This window comes from Bos grunniens, chromosome 20 (assembly GCF_055505025.1).
Source record: "Bos grunniens cultivar Pamir isolate PY7600 chromosome 20, Bosgru_T2T1.0, whole genome shotgun sequence".
Lineage (NCBI taxonomy): Eukaryota > Metazoa > Chordata > Mammalia > Artiodactyla > Bovidae > Bos > Bos grunniens.
This window is the reverse complement of record NC_141184.1, coordinates 61,891,110-61,912,943: the sequence shown is the minus strand read 5'-3', so window position 1 is coordinate 61,912,943 and position 21,834 is coordinate 61,891,110. Positions and strand designations below refer to the sequence as shown.

General features: G+C 37.1%; 1 protein-coding gene across 4 annotated transcripts in view; it reads right to left on the bottom strand.

Annotated features, from left to right (window-relative positions):
• Positions 1 to 21,834, bottom strand: part of BDP1 (BDP1 general transcription factor IIIB subunit) — an 85,239-nt gene that overhangs the window by 30,085 nt on the left and 33,320 nt on the right. For 3 of the 4 annotated variants that reach the window (XM_086362103.1, XM_086362104.1, XM_086362105.1), the window contains exons 17-26: positions 17,236 to 19,525; positions 16,382 to 16,566; positions 15,710 to 15,932; positions 13,923 to 14,101; positions 12,801 to 13,008; positions 9,666 to 9,802; positions 5,974 to 6,175; positions 5,527 to 5,714; positions 4,332 to 4,713; positions 3,582 to 3,707 (exon numbers count right to left, since the gene is read on the bottom strand). In XM_086362103.1, coding sequence (XP_086218229.1) covers positions 3,582 to 3,707; positions 4,332 to 4,713; positions 5,527 to 5,714; positions 5,974 to 6,175; positions 9,666 to 9,802; positions 12,801 to 13,008; positions 13,923 to 14,101; positions 15,710 to 15,932; positions 16,382 to 16,566; positions 17,236 to 19,525 — 4,120 coding nt within the window. Of the gene's footprint in view, positions 1 to 3,581; positions 3,708 to 4,331; positions 4,849 to 5,526; positions 5,715 to 5,973; positions 6,176 to 9,665; positions 9,803 to 12,800; positions 13,009 to 13,922; positions 14,102 to 15,709; positions 15,933 to 16,381; positions 16,567 to 17,235; positions 19,526 to 21,834 lie in introns of all 4 variants that reach the window. The other variant, XR_015148957.1, reaches the window with a different exon arrangement.

The following is a 21,834-nucleotide window of genomic DNA, read 5'->3' as shown; positions in this document are numbered from 1 at the left end:
GGAAGAAGCACAAGCTGGAATCAAGATTGCTGGGAGAAATATCAATAACCTCAGATATGCAGATGACACCACCCTTAAGGCAGAAAGTGAAGAGGAACTAAAGAGCCTCTTGATGAGAGTGAAAGAGGAGAGTGAAAAAGTTGGCTTAAAGCTCAACATTCAGAAAAAGAAGATCATGGCATCCGGTCCCATCACTTCATGGGAAATAGATGGGAAACAGTGGAAACTGTCAGACTTTATTTTTTGGGGCTCCAAAATCACTGCAAATGGTGACTGCAGCCAGGAAATTAAAAGACGCTTACTCCTTGGAAGGAAAGTTATGACCAACCTAGATAGCATATTCAAAAGCAGAGACGTTACTTTGCCAACAAAAGTCCATCTAGTCAAGGCTGTGGTTTTTCCAGTGGTCATGTATGAATGTGAGAGTTGGACTGTGAAGAAAGCTGAGTGCCGAAGAATTGATGCTTTTGAACTGTGGTGTTGGAGAAGACTCTTGAGAGTCCCTTGGACTGCAAGGAGATCCAACCAGTCCATTCTGAAGGAGATCAGCCATGGGTGTTCTTTGGAAGGAATGATGCTAAAGCTGAAACTCCAATACTTTGGCCACCTCATGCGAAGAGTTGACTCACTGGAAAAGACTCTGATGCTGGGAGGGATTGGGGGCAAGAGGGAAAGGGGATGACAGAGGATGAGATGGCTGGATGGCATCACTGACTCGATGGACGTGAGTTTGAGTGAACTCCGGGAGTTGGTGATGGACAGGGAGGCGCAGAGTGCTGCGATTCATGGGATTGCAAAGAGTCGTACACAACTGAGCGACTGAACTGACCTGAACATCAAACTTAATGGTGAAAGACTGGATGCTTTTCCCTTCCTATATTCAGACTGTACTGGAATTCTAGACATGGTAATTAAAGCGAGAAAAGAAATAAGACATCCAGACTGGAATGTGTGATAAATTGAATTATATCCCCCAGAAAGACACGCTGAAGTCTTAACCCCCAGTACTGCGAATGTGACCTTATTTTGAAACAGGGTCTTCTACATATAATCAAGTGAAGATGACGTTATAGTGGGTTAGGGTTAGCCCTAATCCAGTCAGACTGCTGTCCCCATAAGAAAAGCAGACACACATACAGGGAGAGCAACATCATGGGCCAGGGCGGCAGGGCTGGACTGTGTTGCCACAAGCCAAGGAATGGCATGGACTGCCAGCAACTGCCATCACCAGCGGCACCTTGCTTTTGGAATTCTAGCCGCCAGAACTATGACAGAATAAGCCACTCAGATCATGGTACTTTGTTACAGTAGCCCTACAAAAGTAATACAGAAAGGCAGAAGTAAAACTACCTCTATTCATATATGCCATGATCTTGTATGTAGAAAATCCTAAGGACTCCACTGAAAAAGTGTTAGAATAAATGAGTCCAGCAAAGTTGCAGGATACAAGATCAATATACAAAAATCAAATGCAGTCCTATAAATTTGTAATAAACAAGCCAAATTTGAAATTAAAGAAAACAATTTCATTCATGATAGCATGAAAAATAAAAATATACTTGCAAATGAAGGAAGCGCAAAGCTCATACTCTGAAAATTACAAAGCACTGTCAAAAAAAATCAAAGAAGAGCTAAGTAAATGGGAATATATTCCATGTCCATTGACTGAAAGACTCAACATTGTTATGAAGGCAATACCTGTTCCTCCAACTGATCTACAAATTCAATGTAATCACAATCAGAATCTCAACTGACATGTTTATGGAAACTGATAAGTTGATTTTAAAATTCATATGAATTCCAACAGACCCACAATAGCCAAAACAATCCTAAAAACAGAAAAAAAGTATAAGTCATCCTATTTTAAATTTCCAAACTTATTACAGAGCAACAAAAAACAATAGAGCCTCTCCAGCATTAAGGCAGACAAATAAGTCCATGGAATAGAATTGAGAGTCCACGTATCTGCAGCCAACTAATTTTTGACAAAAATAAAAAAACTTCAACGGGGAAAGAACAGTTTTTTCAAAGAAATGATGCAACCATTAGACAGTCATACGCAAAACAATGAACTGGGACTCTAATCTCACACCATATAAAAATTAACTCAAAATGAGGAAAACTCCCTGGCAATTCAGTGGTTAGTACTTGGTGCTTCCACTGCTGGGCACCCGCATTCAAGCTCTGGTCAAGGAACTAAGATCCCGCAAGCCACATGGCATGGCCAAAAAAAGAAAAATAAGTCAAAATGGATTAAAGACTTAAATGTAAAACGGGAGTAAATCTTTAAGACCTTAGCTTTGGGAAAGGATTCTTAGATATGACAGTGAAAGCATGAGCAACAACAACAACAAAAATAGATAAATGGAACTCCAAGTACTCTAAAAAACTGTCAAGAAAATAAAAAACAACCCACAGAATGAGGTAAAACATCTGAGAACCATATATACAATTAGGAACTTGTATCAAGAATATAAAAAAATTCTTACAACTCAAAAAAACAAAAAAAAACAAATGGACCAAAATAAATTTTAAATAGGCAAAGACTCCAAACAGACATTTTCTCCAAAGAAGATATAAAAATGGCCAATAAAAGCACATGAAAAGATGCTCAACATCATTAATCATTAGGGAATACAAATTAAAACCATAATGATAGGTATCATTTCACACCTACTAGGACAGTTAGATCCAAAAAGTAAAATAAAAAAGTCAGGATGTGAAGAAACTGGAATTCTCATACATTACTGATGGGAATATAAAATGATGCAGGAACTTTGGAAAACAGTCTGCTAGTTTCTCAAATGATTAAACAAAGTTACCATATAATACAGCAATTAGATTTCCATGAATGTACCCAAGAGAAATGAAAAATATGTCCATACAGAAACTTGGATGCGAATGGTCATAGCAGCATTATTTATAATGGCCAAAAGATGGAAACAATCTATACGTCCATGAAGAGATGAATGAATAAAGACCATACTGTGTGTTTACGTCCAGAATGAGAAATCTATAGAGACAAAAATAGGTCACTGGTCACCTAGGTCTGGGGAAGGCTGGAAGGAAATGAGGAGCAACTATCAATGAGCACAAGACTTCTTTTTGAGGTGACAAAAATGTTCTAAAATCAACTATGCCGATATCTAAAGACCAATGAAATGTATACTTCAAATGGATGAACTGAATGGTGTGTGAACTGTATCTTAATAAAGCTGTTTTTTTTAAAAGTTATAAGATTTCATTTACAAAAACAAGTTAAATACCAAGCAAGTGAGCAAGAGTGCGCCAAGCAAAAGGCAACTAAGTATGTTTTAGATAACTGAAATTTAGTTTATATTTAATGCATCAGAATTTTAACATTAAGAGCTATTCCTGTACACAAAAATCTATTCTTTTCAAGTCAAATATAAAATCTATAAATTATTCACTAGTTTCTACCATTTACACTTTCAGCTCCTAGAAATAATAATGCCAATCATACAAGTTAGGAACTAACTATAAACCTACAGCTTTCAAAATAAACTGAGTCTTTTGAAAGTAAAGAATTAGAGGTAAAACATAATAAAACGGATGCTTACAACTGATAATGTATTCAAATTTTCTTCTTGTCTCATTTCTTGAGGAATCACATCTATGTTTGATGAAAGCTGATGTTCAACAACAGTTATGCATCCTTCATCTGTGACATTCGTGGGGATTACAAGCTGCCAACATGAAAAGTTTCATTATTTCATTTTGGCATACCATCACAGGAAAACAAAACGAATCATAAAATATTAAACTGAAGAGATAATTCACATTCATACACAATTTAAAAACCTACAATACAGTAATTCTTATTGACTGACATCATCTTGGCAAAAATGAAACATTTAAGGGTTTTGAAGGGTCTGTGGTTCTGACAAACGGTAAGCAAAACATCCAGAGCTAGTTTTCTTAGTAACCAGCATTTTACTTTCCATGATCCCCAACTTGTCCCTACTTTCCCACAATTTCTCTCATCAGTCTGTCAACATTTATGAAATGCTTCCTAAAAACGAGAAGGCTATAGGTACAAGAATACATAGCTCAGTAAGACAAGCTGGTCCCTGCCTGCAAGTGAAATTAATTTGTCTTAGTGCTGTTATACTCACTACCTTGAGCTGGGCCTGAGCTGCAGGGGCTGAGCAAACACAGGGGGTCACACAAGTCTATTTCTACTAATTTAGGCCCCAAACAAATTACACTAGTAATCCTCAGATTCTAATATCGCTAAGAGAAGAGATAATGATCCACCAAAAGCAAAAAACAAGTAAGATAAACTTCCAAGGATTCCAAAGTCAAACTACCTCTTCCATAGTTTCCTCAATCTGAACAGGAACGGGTTCGGGAGATCTGAGACCAATAGGTACAAACACTGGAGCCTTGTTTACTTCTTCAGGAGCAAGATGATAGCTTTCTTCTTCATAGTCAAAGTCTTCACCATCATCTTCGTCTTCTTCCTGGGAAGCTCGAAGAGTCACCAGCACAGACCTGGAAGCTCTGGGCTCCTTCTTAGAAGTCTTAGTCCGGCTTCGTTTTGAGCCACGCCCTTTGGGGACGCTGGGTTTAACCTTTCGACGTACTCTCCTTCTACTACGATCTATCTCACGCTCAGAGGCAGAAGAGAGCGCTCTTCTTCGATCCAGAGCAATTTTAGAGTTATCTGGTTCTTTTAACAATTGAGGGGAGCTGGATGTTTAATCAAAATAGCAACATAGTCATTACGTGCACAAGGATGATTATAATGAAATCTCAACTTTTAAAGTGAAATCTCAATTCAAGCCATTAATATAAAATGCTCACCACCCATTCTGTCAACACATGCTGTGAAGAGAATGAGAGGAATTTACAGTTACTAGTTTCTCACTCAAGAGTTAAATCTTAGTTATCTACCTACAAATTTTTCACAGTAAGTTTTTAATTGTGAGCCATTTTTCCCCTTGTTGTTTAAGCGATGATGAAATACAAGACTGGAAATTATTAGAAGAAAAAAGGATAAAGAACATTGGGCCAATAAATACAAAATAAGAGATCAAAAAGTCATATGGTTTATCTTACTAGGTAAACAGATTAGGTTAAAATAAAAAAGATGGAAATCCAATAAAGCAATGTTTTTTTAGAACTCAGGCTCCCTTCCACTCTCCTTGAAAACTATGGGAAAAGGATACCCTTCACTTGTGTTTGTGACTCCATTCAAATTAGCATCCTAGTTATTTAGGCAATACACACTACTCTTTAGTCAGGTTCCTGCTCATGCCTAATATACTCAATACCCAGAAATTTTAAATGTAGGAAAGAAAAATCTTTCAGAGATTATTTTTAAAAAGTAAATTTGAGTAAATAAAAATCAAAAGTGGGAAAGAAACAGACCTGTCAGTAAAAAACAACCCACACTTCTGTTAACAAATCTTTTTACTCTTATCAATAAATTAGAGTAGGACATCCATAAGGAATATTATTTGTATTTACTATTCTGAAAGCACTTGTTAAATAAAACTTTACCTTGGTTTACTGACACACTGCTTTTCAACAACTGCACACACAGAATTATCCTCTCCAGTCTTCTCTCCAACACTTCCAGATGGTTCAACTTCTGATTGATCATCTTTTTTTGCCAATTCAGTCTCCTTGGAACCTACAGAATCTTTTCTTGCTGAAACCTCCAGAGATGTCAGAAACTCAGGTTTTCCCTTAAATTTAAGAATAAACAGCTGATATTATCATGGAAACAATCTGTATGGTAATTTGGTTTGGTAGTTTGGTTTAAAGCGCTGCGCTTACATACGTATACGCAACTGATTGGTTTCTAAACTATCAAAATATTAGGAGTCAATCAGCTTTCATGAAAATAGTTATAATACAAAAAGCAAAATTATTTTTTAAATGTTCTCTTTCATAACATAGATACAACAGAGCCCACTAATAAAAAAATTTTTTTTTCAAACTTACTTTTTGAAGAAGCTGGCTGTCAGAATCTTCATGCTGCGACAAACTGTCTTCTGGCTTCCCTGCCTTCCTCTGATCTGCTCTGTCTTCTTCTATGTCTGATGCTTCTTTCTTACTTTGTGCTCTTCCCAAGTCTGGCGTAGCCCTTTGGAACTGTCTTCTTATCATTTGCGGTGGACTAGGAACATACGTTTCATGTCCATGTCTAGAATGAAATACAAATCATGTTGAAGAACCAAAATCAGAATTCCTGTTGATGCAAGTGCAGTTAAACAATTCTGGGTACAAACCAATTCTATGTTCGAAGGACATAAATAGGCTATAAAACTAAACATATAAAATGAAACCTCATGTGCTGATATGAAGAACATTAAAAGCTTTTAGAACTTCCACTTAGCTTGAAGAATAGTTTCACATTAATATATTAATATTCAATCTTTTTTAGCTTTCATTCATTGATTCTGGAGTGTGGCTTCATGTTACTTTAATTTTCAGAGAAATAACTAGATACAAAACAAAAATGCCAGTAATTGAAGATGGATTTCATAATGACACTTTAAAACAAATCCCTCAACTGGGCTCTGAAGCATGAACAAATATACACTGGTCCCAACAACCTTGATTCTTCTAGTTCAAAAGCAGATTTGAAAGCTAGAGTCTGTTCTCCCACCACATGCCTGTCAACTCATAGAAAAGGGTTTATTGACAGCAATGTCATAAAAATCAAAATAAACCCATATCTATCTGCCAAGTCAGAGAAAGACAAGGTTTTAACATTCAATACAGTAGCCATAGATCCCAAGGCAACACAAACAGCTATCCTAAAGTTTCCTGTGAAATATTTAATAACTGGCAACCATGTGAATTAAGAAGTTTAAAACTAATACAATCTGGATAAAGAAAAACTGGATATGTAAGTATCGATCGTGAGTCCTCTGAAAGAGCTGCATTAAAGACTAATCTTAAGTAATATTTCTAATAAATTACCTAGAAAACAAAGTAGTTACATTTCTAAATGTTCCAATCCTGCTAAGTTCATCCAGCAGTGAAACACCAAGGAACTTCATAAGATGTTCTAACAAGGTTATGATGCTAGCTAATACATTCCAGTGTAGGCATTACCAGTGTAGGTATTTGGGAAAACATGATATATTCAAGTATAAGTAACTTACAGTCAAATGTGATTCTACAAAGGTACTTGATTATTAAATATATATATAAGCTCAATCTGCTACTGGGGTTAAAAGAGGTAAAAAAACTGCTGGACGTAAGAATATGCTAACTTTAAAACTAGACTGAATACATACTTTGAAGAAAGTATCAGTAATGGTAAAGCTAAAAGCTGGAAAGGAGGGTGGGGAACTTCCCTGGCGGTACAGTGGATAGGAACTCACTTGCCAATGCATGGAACTTGGGTTCAATCCCTGGTCTGGGAAGATTCCACATGCTGAAGAGCAACTAAGCCCATGCACCACAGCTATTGAGGCCTGCGAGCCTAAAACCTGTGCTCTGCAGCAAGAGAAGTCACCGCAGTGAGAAGCCCAAGCACCGCAGTGAAGAGTGACCCCCACTCGTCACAACCAGAGAAAGCCTTCTCAGCAACAACAAAGACCCAGCGCAGCCAACACTAAACAAACAAACTAAAAGGGGTGGGTGAGGAAGGGGTTTCCATATCCACATTTGAAAGTTTGATCTAGCTCATTAAAAAATATGAAGGCTGAGTGTAAAAAGGAATCTGCTAGTCTAAAAGTCATAAATTCTAAAAACATTAAGTTTAAAAACTAACTTGCCAATGTTACTTTGAGCAAGCCATTTAAATCCTCTGGTCTATTATAAATTACAGTCAGTCATAAATGAGGTATTAGGAAAGGCTGAACTCAAAGGTCACTAGTCTTTAAAGGCTCATTTAGAGTAAAACTCAAAATCCTGACAGTGGCCCCACATAACCTGTGCTTCTCCCGCTCAGTCTTTACCTTTCATGTAACTGCTCCTCTTTTCTCGTCCCGTTTCACTTTGGCCCCCTTTGCTGGCCCTCAAACATGTCAGACATGATTTTGCCTGAAGTACTTCTCAACTGCTGTTCCCTCTTTCCCCACAAATCCCTTGACTTGCTCCTGCACTTCATTTAGGGCTTTTCTCCAAGGGGACTCTTGCAATGAAGCATTCTCTTATCACTTGCTAATTTAAATTAAAGACTTAGTCTTAAAAGAAAAACAAATATAAAAAGGCTTTTCAAGACACACATACACACACATAAAGGGAAACAAAAGAAATGACAGAAATTCATACTAAAACAGTAAGTGCTTCATGTAAGAAGTATGCCTTAATGAAAGTAGACTGTATAAAGTTAAGCTAAATCAATAGCATAACTTGTTCAAACAGATGACATCATGCCCAAATCCTACTCTTACAGCTTCAGAGAGTGAAAAAATGATACAGCACCATCTCTTTTTCATTTCCCAAAAATCAAGTTAATTCCATATAATTAAAGCTAGAATGTTCAAATGTCAATCTGCAAGTGCTGAAGACATTCTGGAGGAAAACTAATAAATATTCACTAAAACATGACCTAGTTACAAAAATAGTGTAATAAACTAAAATTAGATGGACCATGAACCATATCTGGAAAGGGAAGATTTAAAAATTTTCCTTACATATTAAAAAAGAAGAAACTAACAAATCCTAATTTAACATCATCAGTAATAAAAGAAAGTGAAAGTGAAGTTGCTCAGTTGCGTCCAACTCTGCGACGCCATGGACTTTAGCTTGCCAGGCTCCTCTGTCCATGGGATTTTCCAGGCAAGAATACTGGAGTGGGTTGCCATTTCCTTCTCCAGGGGATCTTCCCAACCCAGGGATCGAACCCAGGTCTCCCGCACTGCAGGCAGATTCTTTACCGTCTGAGCCACCAGGGGCTCCTGTATCAATAATGAAGTAGATTGCAGTGATAAATAAAACGACTAGTGCTAAAATATCTTCAACCATCTAGTGTTCCATTTAAAACACAACATTCTTATCATTTGGCATGGGACACAACTTCAAGGACAGCACATAGGAAGTATTTTACAGCACTTCCTATTTATGAATTTTATCAGTAGGTTGTAAATTTCTAAAGATGCAAAGAACTTAAGAACCTCTCCCATAAAAGTTTACTTTAAAAATGAGGATGATTGCCAAATTTCTCAGCTAAGTTATAAACTAAGAGAACACCAGTCACGTAATTCTTACGGTATTTGAAGAAGCAGATTTTTAAAATTTTTATTTATTTATTTTTGGCTGTGCTGGGTCTTCACTGCTGCACATAGGCTTTCTCTAGTTGCAGTGAGCAGGGGCTACTCTCTAGTTACACTGCACAGGCTTCTCACTGCAGTGGCTTCTCTTGTTGGGGAACACGGGCTCCAGGGCATGTGGGCTTTAGAGCGCAGGCTTGGTCCTTGTGGTGCACAGACTTAGCTGCCCTGCAGCATGTGGATCCAGAACCAGGGATCGAACCTGTGTCCCTGCCTTGGCAGGAGGATTCTTAACCACTGCACCACCAGGGAAGTCCCAAGAAGCAGATTTAAAATATTCTAATTCCTTAATTATTTTTCTTTCATAAAACTTATGAAATGTGAAATTACATAAAACCAATTATTCAAATATCCAACCTTTATCTTTGAAAGGTTTTACGATTTTCTAATTAAAAGCAAACTCACCTCATCTTTTCACCTAAAACATCTACCTTGTTAATATGAAGGTTTTCTAAAAGAACGTGGCTCTGGTTTTCAGACACTCTGCCTTCTGACACTTCAGAGGATACAACTTCAGTTTCGGTTGCAATTTGAGAATTCGGCTGAAATGACAAAACTATATTAGTTGTTTTGGGGTTTTTTTTTTAAGCAACAGAACATACTTCCTAAAATATTTCCATCATTAAGAAAGGTATTTAGGTTTTTAAAATGAAATCTCAAACTTGTGTATGCAATGTTCATGTTTTGCTGCCCAAAACAAAACTGCCAATTCAGAGAAATTTTCAATTATTGCAGTAATACATTCGTGTAACGCTTTAAAAACTACAATAATCAACTACTGTGACTCTCCTTCCCAAAGAGTTCAATACATTTGGTTTTAATTAGGGGAGGGAGCAAATAAGGATTACATTCACTTTATTTTAAATGTAGATTTTCCCTTAGTAGAGAAAAAAAGAACAGAAAAACAAGATCTGTTGAAATGGGGCATTAAACTGCTTAAGATTTCTTTCTAATATCAAAAGCTCCATTAATAAGAGATTGATTAAATTGTCATTCAAAATAGCAGAATGTTACCCAGCAGTTAAAAATTATTTAACTTCCTATTTCATGACATAGAAAACCACTTAGTATAACAAGCGAAAAACAGTAAGTCACAAAACAATATGCATACAATGATTTTATTATATAAATTTATGTAAGTATGCACACACACATGCATATCAAAAGGTTTTCAGTGCTTGCCTCAGAGTGGTGAGACTTTGGGGTAATTATTGTATTATTTTGTATTGATTGAACATTTTTTTTTTTAAACTTTACATAATTGTATTAGTTTTGCCAAATATCAAAATGAATCCACCACAGGTATACATGTGTTCCCCATCCTGAACCCTCCTCCCTCCTCCCTCCCCATACCCTCCCTCTGGGTCGTCCCAGTGCACCAGCCCCAAGCATCCAGTATCATGCATCGAACCTGGACTGGCATCTCGTTTCATACATGATATTTTACATGTTTCAATGCCATTCTCCCAAATCTTCCCACCCTCTCCCTCTCCCACAGAGTCCATAAGACTGTTCTATACATCAGTGTCTCTTTTGCTGTCTCGTACACAGGGTTATTGTTACCATCTTTCTAAATTCCATATATATGCGTTAGTATACTGTATTGGTGTTTTTCCTTCTGGCTTACTTCACTCTGTATAATAGGCTCCAGTTTCATCCACCTCATTAGAACTGATTCAAATGTATTCTTTTTAATGGCTGAGTAATACTCCATTGTGTATATGTACCACAGCTTTCTTATCCATTCATCTGCTGATGGACATCTAGGTTGCTTCCATGTCTTGGCTATTATAAACAGTGCTGCGATGAACATTGGGGTACATGTGTCTCTTTCCCTTCTGGTTTCCTCAGTGTGTATGCCCAGCAGTGGGGTTGCTGGATCATAAGGCAGTTCTATTTCCAGTTTTTTAAGGAATCTCCACACTGTTCTCCATAGTGGCTGTACTAGTTTGCATTCCCACCAACAGTGTAAGAGGGCTCCCTTTTCTCCACACCCTCTCCAGCATTTATTATTTGTAGACTTTTGGATCGCAGCCATTCTGACTGGTATGAAATGGTACCTCATAGTGGTTTTGATTTGCATTTCTCTGATAATGAGTGATGTTGAGCATCTTTTCATGTGTTTGTTAGCCATCTGTATGTCTTCTTTGGAGAAATGTCTATTTAGTTCTTTGGCCCATTTTTTGATTGGGTCGTTTATTTTTCTGGAGTTGAGCTGTAGGAGTTGCTTGTATATTTTTGAGATTAGTTGTTTGTCAGTTGCTTCATTTGCTATTATTTTCTCCCATTCTGAAGGCTGTCTTTTCACCTTGCTAATAGTTTCCTTTGATGTGCAGAAGCTTTTAAGGTTAATTAGGTCCCATTTGTTTATTTTTGCTTTTATTTCCAATATTCTGGGAGGTGGGTCATAGAGGATCCTGCTGTGATGTATGTCGGAGAGTGTTTTGCCTATGTTCTCCTCTAGGAGTTTTATAGTTTCTGGTCTTACGTTTAGATCTTTAATCCATTTTGAGTTTATTTTTGTGTATGGTGTTAGAAAGTGGTCCAGTTTCATTCTTTTACAAGTGGTTGACCAGATTTCCCAGCACCACTTGTTAAAGAGATTGTCTTTAATCCATTGTATATTCTTGCCTCCTTTGTCAAAGATAAGGTGTCCATATGTGCGTGGATTTATCTCTGGGCTTTCTATTTTATTCCATTGATCAATATTTCTGTCTTTGTGCCAGTACCATACTGTCTTGATAACTGTGTACCACAGCTTTCTTATCCATTCATCTGCTGATGGACATCTAGGTTGCTTCCATGTCCTGGCTATTATAAACAGTGCTGCGATGAACATTGGGGTACACGTGTCTCTTTCCCTTCTGGTTTCCTCAGTGTGTATGCCCAGCAGTGGGATTGCTGGATCATAAGGCAGTTCTATTTCCAGTTTTTTAAGGAATCTCCACACTGTTCTCCATAGTGGCTGTACTAGTTTGCATTCCCACCAACAGTGTAAGAGGGTTCCCTTTTCTCCACATCCTCTCCAGCATTTACTATTTGTAGACTTTTGGATCGCAGCCATTCTGACTGGTGTGAAATGGTACCTCATAGTGATTTTGATTTGCATTTCTCTGATAATGAGTGATGTTGAGCATCTTTTCATGTGTTTGTTAGCCATCTGTATGTCTTCTTTGGAGAAATGTCTATTTAGTTCTTTGGCCCATTTTTTGATTGGGTCATTTATTTTTCTGGAGTTGAGCTGTAGGAGTTGCTTGTATATTTTTGAGATCAGTTGTTTGTCAGTTGCTTCATTTGCTATTATTTTCTCCCATTCTGAACATTTTTGTAATGAATAGGTTAGTGGGGGGGAGGGGGAATCTATTTTCATTAAAAAAAAAAAAAATCCACAATAGTAAATCTGAAACAAAAGTAAATATGTTATGTATTAATTAACTAGAGTAAACATCAGGTGCTTATATTCTAAGCCAAGTCTGAGCTACCATTTGATATTCTCATATGCATTAAAGGGCTTGATTTAATTACACAGCAATAACTCACCACAGTCAGGAATTTCTCTCCAGTTTCATCTTTTTGTAGCATCTTTTCTTCCTTAGTTGTTTCTTTGGTTTCACTAATTTCTATTACTTGTCTCTGGCCAGCCTTTCTTAAGTTTGGTCTGGGTCTCTGAAGTCGACCCCTTACTAGTGGAGCAGTTTGGATAACCCTTTCCTTTATTCCTTGTTCAAAAGTGTTTATATTATGAGTCCTAGATAAGGGGACAGGAGAAAAGAGAAAGCTTGATTGTAAAAAATGAAAATTACTGTAAAAATATAAAATTTGAATCTAATAAAACTATAAAAACATTTTGTACAGTAAAGGAAAATTAAATTACTTTCTGATTATAACTCATTTTATTAAAAAAAAGTTATTTCAATTTTCAAAAGGTAGTGAGGTTACCTACAATATCCAAATTCATAGTAATAGAAAGTACGATGGTGGCTGCCAGGGACTGGAGAAAGGGGCAATGGGAAGTTCTTCTTTACTGGGTATAGAGTTTCAGTTTGGGAAGAAAATGTTCTGGAGATAAATGGTGGTGATGGTGTACTGATGATGTACTTAATGGCCCTGGACAATACACTTAAAAATGGTTAGATAGCAAATTTTATATGTATCTTTGTTGTTGTTTAGTCGCCAAGTCCTGTCTCTTCCCTGACCTGATGGGCTGCAGCCCGCCAGACTCCTCTGTCCATGGCATTTTCCAGGCAAGAATACTGGAGTGGGCTGCCCATTTCCTTCTCCAGGGGATCTTCCCAACTGAGGGATCAAATCCGCATCTCCTGCATTGTTGGCAGGTGGATTCTTTACCAGAGCCACTGGTGAAGCCCATATGTACCTTACTAAAATTTTTAAAGAGGTAATCAATACATACCTTATACACACATGTTTTTAAAATTCATTGCTTTGCATAAGATTCTAAGCAGCTAACAGTGAATATAAGCAGGCAAGTGTTGAAACGTGTTGAAGTAAAACTGATTTTCTATTTTAGGCAGTCTGCCACATGAATAAAAAATAAACCAACTACTCTTGATACTCACTTTTAAACTACACTAACACATCTTAAAAAAAATGAATACTTGAAATGATTCTATTTTAGATTTTTAAAATACTATCACTTTTTACCCCATAGAAACAAGTAATTCCTTTTCCTGGGCTTGTGTGGACTGAGACTCCTCTTTAGATTCACAAGAACTCAAAGGTGAAAGGTCCTTTTCGGTCTGCACACATGGTAATATCACAGTCTCCTCTGGACCGTGATCTAATTTGTCTTTTTCTCTTGATTTCATTAGAGAAGCCACATCCTAGAAGGTAGATAAAAAAAACTTCATCAAGGGTTGGTAAAAGTATAGGGAAATAAGAACTTTATAAACGATTAGAATTGATATAGTCTTTGCAGACAATAAGGCAGTATCAATCAATAATTTTAATTCCCAGCAATTCTACTTCTAGAAATGTATCTTATAAAAGCACTCAAATAAGGATCTAATAAATTATAACAAGGATATTTATTTATTTATTTTTTTAACAAGGATATTTATTGTAGCAATATAATGCTGCTGCTGCTGCTAGCTCCCCAAAAAAGAAAAAAAAAAACTGGAAATAAGACAAATCAGTAGGCAACTGAATAAATAAATTATAATTTCTTTACAATGTAATAATACAGTCACTTAAAAGAAGTTTAACTTGTATATACTGATCCAAAAAGATGTTCACAATATTGTACATGAAAAAAATTATAAGATATGATGCTATTTTTGGAAAACAATGAAAATACCAACACATTCTATTATTTATATAAATAAGTATCTATACAGAAAAATTTAGATAGACATATTTTAAATTGCTACTTGGGATTAACTTGGGAGGAAGAGATGGAACATTATAAAGGACTAACTTTTTAGATGATTTTTTTTAATTTGAAATTTTTATAATTGGATAAAATAATCAACATAAAGTGATTTAGAGGGTTGAGGAGGGGGCCATGCCATGTAGCTTATGGAATTTTAGTTCCCCAGAGACTGAACGTAGACCCTCAGCTGTGAGAGCACAGAATACTAACCACTGGACTGCCAGGGTATTTCCATGATTTATCTTTTTTAAATATAAGATTAGGAGGAAAAAGCACAAATATTCAAGTATAGTAAGAATTAAGTTAAGCTGTAAAAGAACTTTAATTCAAAAAAGTACTTTGTACATTTACAGCACTCAACTTATTAGTGTGAACGTTTCATTTCAAGGTTTCTGATGCTGTATCATACTTCTTGATCTCTTATAGACTACGTTAATCAAGTAAATAAAAATCATCTCCTTTAACTCATATCAAGCTTTTTAACTTTTTATTTTACTTTCACAACAGAGTGAAATAAAGATGGATTGTCATTCTCAATCTCCCTGTGAAGAAAGTGGCTGCATTATATGGCTTATGGTCACATAATGAACTTTAGGTCACATAATGTAGCTCAATAACTTGAACTACAGCTGGGGCCTCTTAAAATCCTTCCCCTGATATTTGTCCATCATCAGAGATTTGAGATTCTTACAAAAACCATGTGGAATAATGAGGTACATTAAGTTCAGCAACAATAATCTCGAACACAGTAAAAATTACGTGAGAAGGACTTCCCTGGTGGTCCAGTTGTTACAAATCCACCATCCAGTGCAAGGAACTCAAGATTTGATTCCTGATCAGGGAGCAAAGACCTTGTATGCCTTGGCGCAACTAAGCCCATGCACTGTAACTAAAGAGAAGCCCACAAAAATCCCACGTGCTGCAACTAAGAGCCAATGCAGTCAAACAAATACATTTTTAAAATAACATGAGAAAATATTTGCAAACTTTCACTCCAAATGTTTTACTTTAATAATTGTAATAACTAAGACAGAAAACCTCCATTTTAAATAACACTCACATGTTGAGAAGGGAAAGTACTCATTTGTTCACAGTTCTGCTGTATCACAACCGTCTCTGTTTTATCAGCTTCCGCCTCCTTCCCAGGTGCATGCTTTTCTGCTTTCGTAGTCTCTCTTTTTGAAGCTGCTCTTGCTAAGTTTGGTTTAGGTCTTTTGAATCTACTTCTCACAAAAGGTGTCAGCTTAATTTCACATGGCGTCTGTTCTTGAGGAAGAGATTTGCTTTTGGAACAAGGATTATCAAGCTTTAGGATGAAATGAAGGGGCAGTGGGAGTGGAGTCTTAGGACAACCTTAAAGACTGGCAGTAAATATTTAATTCTAAGTCTTAACAGGAAAACAAATCAGACTATTTGGTAGATCCTGAAAAACATGAGTGGTACAATCCAGGAATAAGCCCAGGAATTATAGTATCTTTGCACAAAGAAAATACAGGTTTGTCACACCTGTAATGACTTAAAAGTATGTGTTGCACACAATTTTGTATGTTTGGTGATTCTCACAATCTACTGTCAAAATGACCTCAAACCTCTCCCAGTTTTCCCCCAAACCAGCTTAAAATTTTCAACACTGTGCTACAGATGGTATGTCTTAAAACCTTAGTTTAACATAATCTGCAAATTTAACTTTATATCTTTCTCTTCAAAAGCACACAGACCTATATACTTGTACCTTAAATTAATATCTGAAAACTGCTCTGGAACACTTGGAGGTCGCATCCTCTGGTCTTCTACTTTATCAAGTTCCGAAGACTGCGAAGAAATGTTCAAATGACTCAACTGATTTGACACTTCCTTTTCAGAATTTTTTTCTTCTACAGATGTATGAACCACGGACAGCACTTCCCTGCCCAAGTCCTGGAAATAAATCGGCACATATACTGGGTTGGCCAAAAAGTTCATTCAGATTTTTCTATGTGAAAAGAGCTTATGGTAAAACGGAAATCAACTTCTTGGCCATGTCATACATTTCAAACAAAAGCCTACATATTCTATTGTCTTTAAAAATACGGAAGTTTGGAGGTTTTTCATTTTTAAATAAAATTAAATTTAATTTACAAATGGTGAAACAGAGAATTTAGGAAAGTCTTTCTATATATTGTACATTATGTTTTTTCCAAACTAGAAACACCATTACCTATCCAAAAAAAGTTAGAAAACTAGAAAATGTTAGAATATCTGCAACTTCAATGAACTGGAAACTTTCAATAAAAGGAACTTTTAAAAGTAAAGTGAAATGAGGTGGGGCAGGAAATAAAGAGAAAAACTGATACAGGTACGGTCAAAAGAAACAATTTCACTGTATGTTCATACGAGCATTAGCACAAATTCAGTCCAATTTCCTATACTCCTTTTATCTAAGAGTAACTTTAAATTGACATTAAGAACAGTAACTTTGCCACAATTAAAAAATTTTAGTGATTTTATGTTATTGGACTTAAGGCCAATAATCCTGGAATTACTTTGATAACTTTTCTCCAAAAAAAACTATTCATAGATATTTTTAAAGGACAGAAAAATACATACTCTATTAGTCAGTGAAGACACAGTGCTGGAGTCATCACTACTGGTCTGCAAAGGATCTGCCTCAGCTTGACTTGAGGTCCCAGTGTCCTCTGGATCTTTTTCCCTTAGAGAAATGTCTATTTCTTCTATGTTTTCCAAATCTGCCATGCTTTTCTCAATCTCTTCTGATCTGCTTTTCGTCAAGGAAATTTCTTTTCCAGTGTCTTTCAAATCTGCCTCTATTTCCTCAACGGCAGCCACCTTTGCTGATGCTTTCCGCATCAGGAAAATGTCTCTCTGCCCAGTTTCTTCCAAATCAGTCTCTCTTTCCCCTGTGGCACTGATCCCCACTAATACCTTTTCCCTTGGGGAAGTTTCTATTCCAATTTCTTTCAAATCTATCTCCATTTCGTCACCTACAGTTTTGACCTCTGAGGCATTTTCTTGTGTAGATATTTCTCTATCAGTTTCTTCTAGATCTGTCTCTACTTCCTCAGCAGCATCAGGCATCTCTGTTATCTCCTCATTTGGGGAAATTTCTCTTTCAGTTTTTTTCAAATCTGTTTCTACTTCCCCGATAGTATCAACTTCCTCTGGGGCATTTTCCTGTAGGGACATTTCTCTTCTTTCAGTTTCTTCCAAATCTGTCTTTCTTTCCTCAGTGGCATCAGTCACCACTGTTATCTCCTCCCTTGGGAAAATCTCTCTTCTGGTTTCTTTCAAATCTGTCTCCATTTCTGCAGTGACATCACTCATTTCTGGCATTTTCTCCCTGGGAGAGATGTCATTTTTTCCAGTTTCTTTCAAATCTGCCTCCATTTCTGCAGTGACAACATTCGTTTCTGGCATTTTCTCCATGGGAGAGATGTCATCTTTTCCAGTTTCTTTCAAATCTGTCTCCATTTCTGCAGCAACATCAATCATTTCTGGTATTTTCTCCCTGGGAGAGATGTCATTTTTTCCAGTTTCTTTCAAATCTGTCTCCATTTCTGCAGTGACATCACTCATTTCTAGCATCTTCTCCCTGGGAGAGATGTCATTTTTTCCATTTTCTTTCAAATCTGTCTCCATTTCCACACTGACAACATTTGTTTCTGGTATTTTCTCCCTTGGAGAGTTGTCATTTTTTCCAGTTTCCTTCAAGTCTGTCTCCATTTCCGCAGTGACATCAATCATTTCTGGTATTTTCTCACTGGAAGAGATGTCATTTTTTTCTGTTTCTTTCATATCTGTCCACATTTCCTCAGTGACATCACTCATTTCTGGCATTTTCTCCCTGGGAGAAATGTCATTTTTTCCAGTTTCTTTCGAATCTGTCTGTATTTCCACAGAGACATCAATCTTTTCTGGTATTTTCTCCCTGGGAGAAATGTCATTTTTCCCGGTTTCTTTCAAATCTGTGCCCATTTCTGCAGTGACATTAATCATGTCTGGTACTGTCTCCCTGGGAGAGATATAATTTTTTCTGGCTTCTTTCAAATCTGTCTCCCTTTCTGCAATGACATCACTTGTTTCTGGCATTTTCTCCCTGGGAGAGATGTCATTTTTTCTGGTTTCTTTCAAATCTGTCTCCATTTCTGCAATGACATCACTCGTTTCTGGCATTTTCTCCCTGGGAGAGATGTCATTTTTCCCGGTTTCTTTCAAATCTGTCTCCATTTCTGCAATGATATCACTCATTTCTGGCACTTTCTCCCTGGGAGAGATGTCATTTTTTTCAGTTTCTTTCAAATCTGTCTCCATTTCTGCAGTTACATCACTCATTTCTGGCATTTTCTCCCTGAGACAGATGTCGTTTTTTCCAGTTTCTTTCAAATCTGTTTCCATTTCTGCAATGACATCAATCATTTCTGGTATCTTCTCCATGGGAGAGATGTCATTTTTTTCAGTTTCTTTCAAATCAGTCTTCATTTCCACAGTGACATCACTTATTTCTGGCATTTTTTCCCTGGGAGAGATGTCATTTTCTTCAGTTTCTTTCAAATCAGTCTCCATTTCCACAGTGACATCACTCGTTTCTGGCATTATATCCCTGGAAGAGATGTCTTTTCTTCCAATTTCTCTTAAATCTGACTCCATTTCCTCAGTAGTATTAGTCTCCACAGGTTCCTTCTCCCTTAGTGAGGTTTCCAGTGTTGCAGTTTCTCTCAAAGCTGCTGTCATCGCCTCAGAGGCAATTACCTCCTTTGGTACCTCTTCCTTTGAGGAAATTCCTCTTCTTCCAGTTCTCCTTCCTATATTTGGCTTTGGTTTCTGAAATCGAGTCTTTGGAATTCGAACATCTTTATTTGCTCTATTATCCTCCTGAATACTAAAAAAAAAAAGAAAGAAAACACACACACAATCAAATTTTAAACCTGTCAATTGAAGATGTGATTGTTAAGAAATAACTACTGAAAAATCAGGAACTCTCAAATTAACAAAAAAAATTAATGGAGCACCAGGACTCTTTGGGCCAAATTTAAAAATTAAAGGAGAGAAAAAAAACTCCATCCTTGGAAATTACAGTAAATTTTAAAAATAATTAAATCTATCAATAAGGTCAATGAGTGAAAGTGTGTTAGTCACTCAGTCGTGTACAACTCTTTGCAACCCCATGGACTACAGCCCGCCAGACTCCTCTGTCCATGGAATTCTCCAGACAAGAAGACTGGAGTGGGCAGCCATTCCCTTCTCCAGGGGATCTTTCTGACCGAGGGATTGAACCCAGGGGCTTCGCAGGTGGATTCTTTACTGTCTGAGTCACCACAGCAGCCCTAGGTCAATTAGAATAATAGCAAATTGGGCCTGAATAGTCTCTCGCTAATTGTCATCCACATCAGTGTTGGCAAATACCTACTGAGAAAGACTCTTCCATTCTCAACTTGGAGTTAAATCAATTTGTATCTGCTATTTCTACCTTTTCACCCTTACTACCCTTTATCCAGACACATGCCTGGATAAGAGTTAAAGAACTCATTTATATGGCCAGAATTAACCAAGATCTCAAATAGTTGGATGGAGGTATAATTTGAATAAGATACAGTCTTATGACTAAAAACTAAGTATACCCCTCCTCACTTTTTAAAAACAATTCAATTTGAGATTTCCTATACAGTCATTTCTCTAAAAGCTTGTGATTTCATAATATAAACTGGGAATGAAACAAAAGAGAAAATAAACAACATCGTGCAGTCTGCTGAATGCTATCACTATCTACTCCAAGTACCTTATTTTCCAAAAAAGCAGCAGCACACTGCTGTGCACTTTATCATCATACTGGTGGTAAAGCCAATAAAAATATACAACTGAATGAAAAACCACCGAGTGACTGGTTAATATTTTGATCTCCTAGGCCTTTTCTGGTGTAGGTATTTCTCTTCTTTCAGTCTCTTCTAAATCTACTTCCTCAGTGGCATCAATAAACTCCAGTATCTTCTCCCTTGGGGAAATCTCTCTTCCAGTTTCAAATCTGTCTCCACTTCACCTACATTTTTGCCCTTTCCTGGGGCATTTGCCTGTAGGGATATTCCTCTTTTTTTCAGTCCCTAGATTTTTTTCAACAGTGTCAGGCTGTAATTCATATTTGTATCAGAGCTATGTAATAATGCAATTGTACAGCCTTCCCAGGTGGCTCAGTGGTAAAGAATCCGCCTGCCAGTGCAGGAGACGCAGATTCAATTCCTGGGTGAGGAAGATCCCCGGAGAAGAAAATGGCAACCCACTCCAGTATTTTTGCCTGGGAAATCACATGGACAGAGAAGCCTGGTGGGCTACAGTCCATGGAGTAGCAGAGTCAGGCACAACTTAGCAACTAAACAGCAGCAGCAATGCAGTTGTATGTATAAGGTTCTACGCGGGATTTCTACGGCAAAGCAGAGAAATAGGTTGGGGGCATAGGGAGAGGATACAGAGAGGGAAGTTAAGAAGCAAAGGAAGAGAGAAAGAAGAGAGGAATAAAGGAATTTTTTTGTCTTCTAACAGAGACCTTTTGAGTAGTTCAGGAAACTTAGTTTTCACTGATAGGTTATTGCTACTGCTGCTACTGCTAAGTCGCTTCAGGTCGTGTCTGACTCTGTGTGACCCCATAGACAGCAGCCCACCAGGCTGCCCCGTCCCTGGGATTCTCCAGGCAAGAACACTTGCCATTTCCTTCTCCAATGCATGAAAGTGAAAGTGAAAGTGAAGTCGCTCAGCCATGTCTGACTCTTATCGATCCCATGGACTGCAGCCCACCTGGCTCCTCCATCCATGGGATTTTCCAGGCAAGAGTACTGGAGTGGGGTGCCATTGCCTTCTCCGACTCATAGGTTAGGTAGTATTTAAATGGGTTCATATAGCTTTAAAGTATACAATAGGCCAGACTGTGAATGCAAAGATTGGTAAAATATGAATAACTGCTGAAACTCGATAGTAGGTACACAGGAATCTGTTATTCTGTTCTCACTACTTTTGTGCACTGAATATTCCCAAAAGGAAAAAAAATGTTAAAGCTAACTAATAGCTCTGTCGATCTAGTTTGGTATCCTCCAAAGGGGAAATAACAAATACAGAGAACTCTGGCTGTAAAAAGGTATCAATTTATATATATAAGTATTATATACGATCTACATATGTGTGATCAATCTAAGCCTAAAGAAA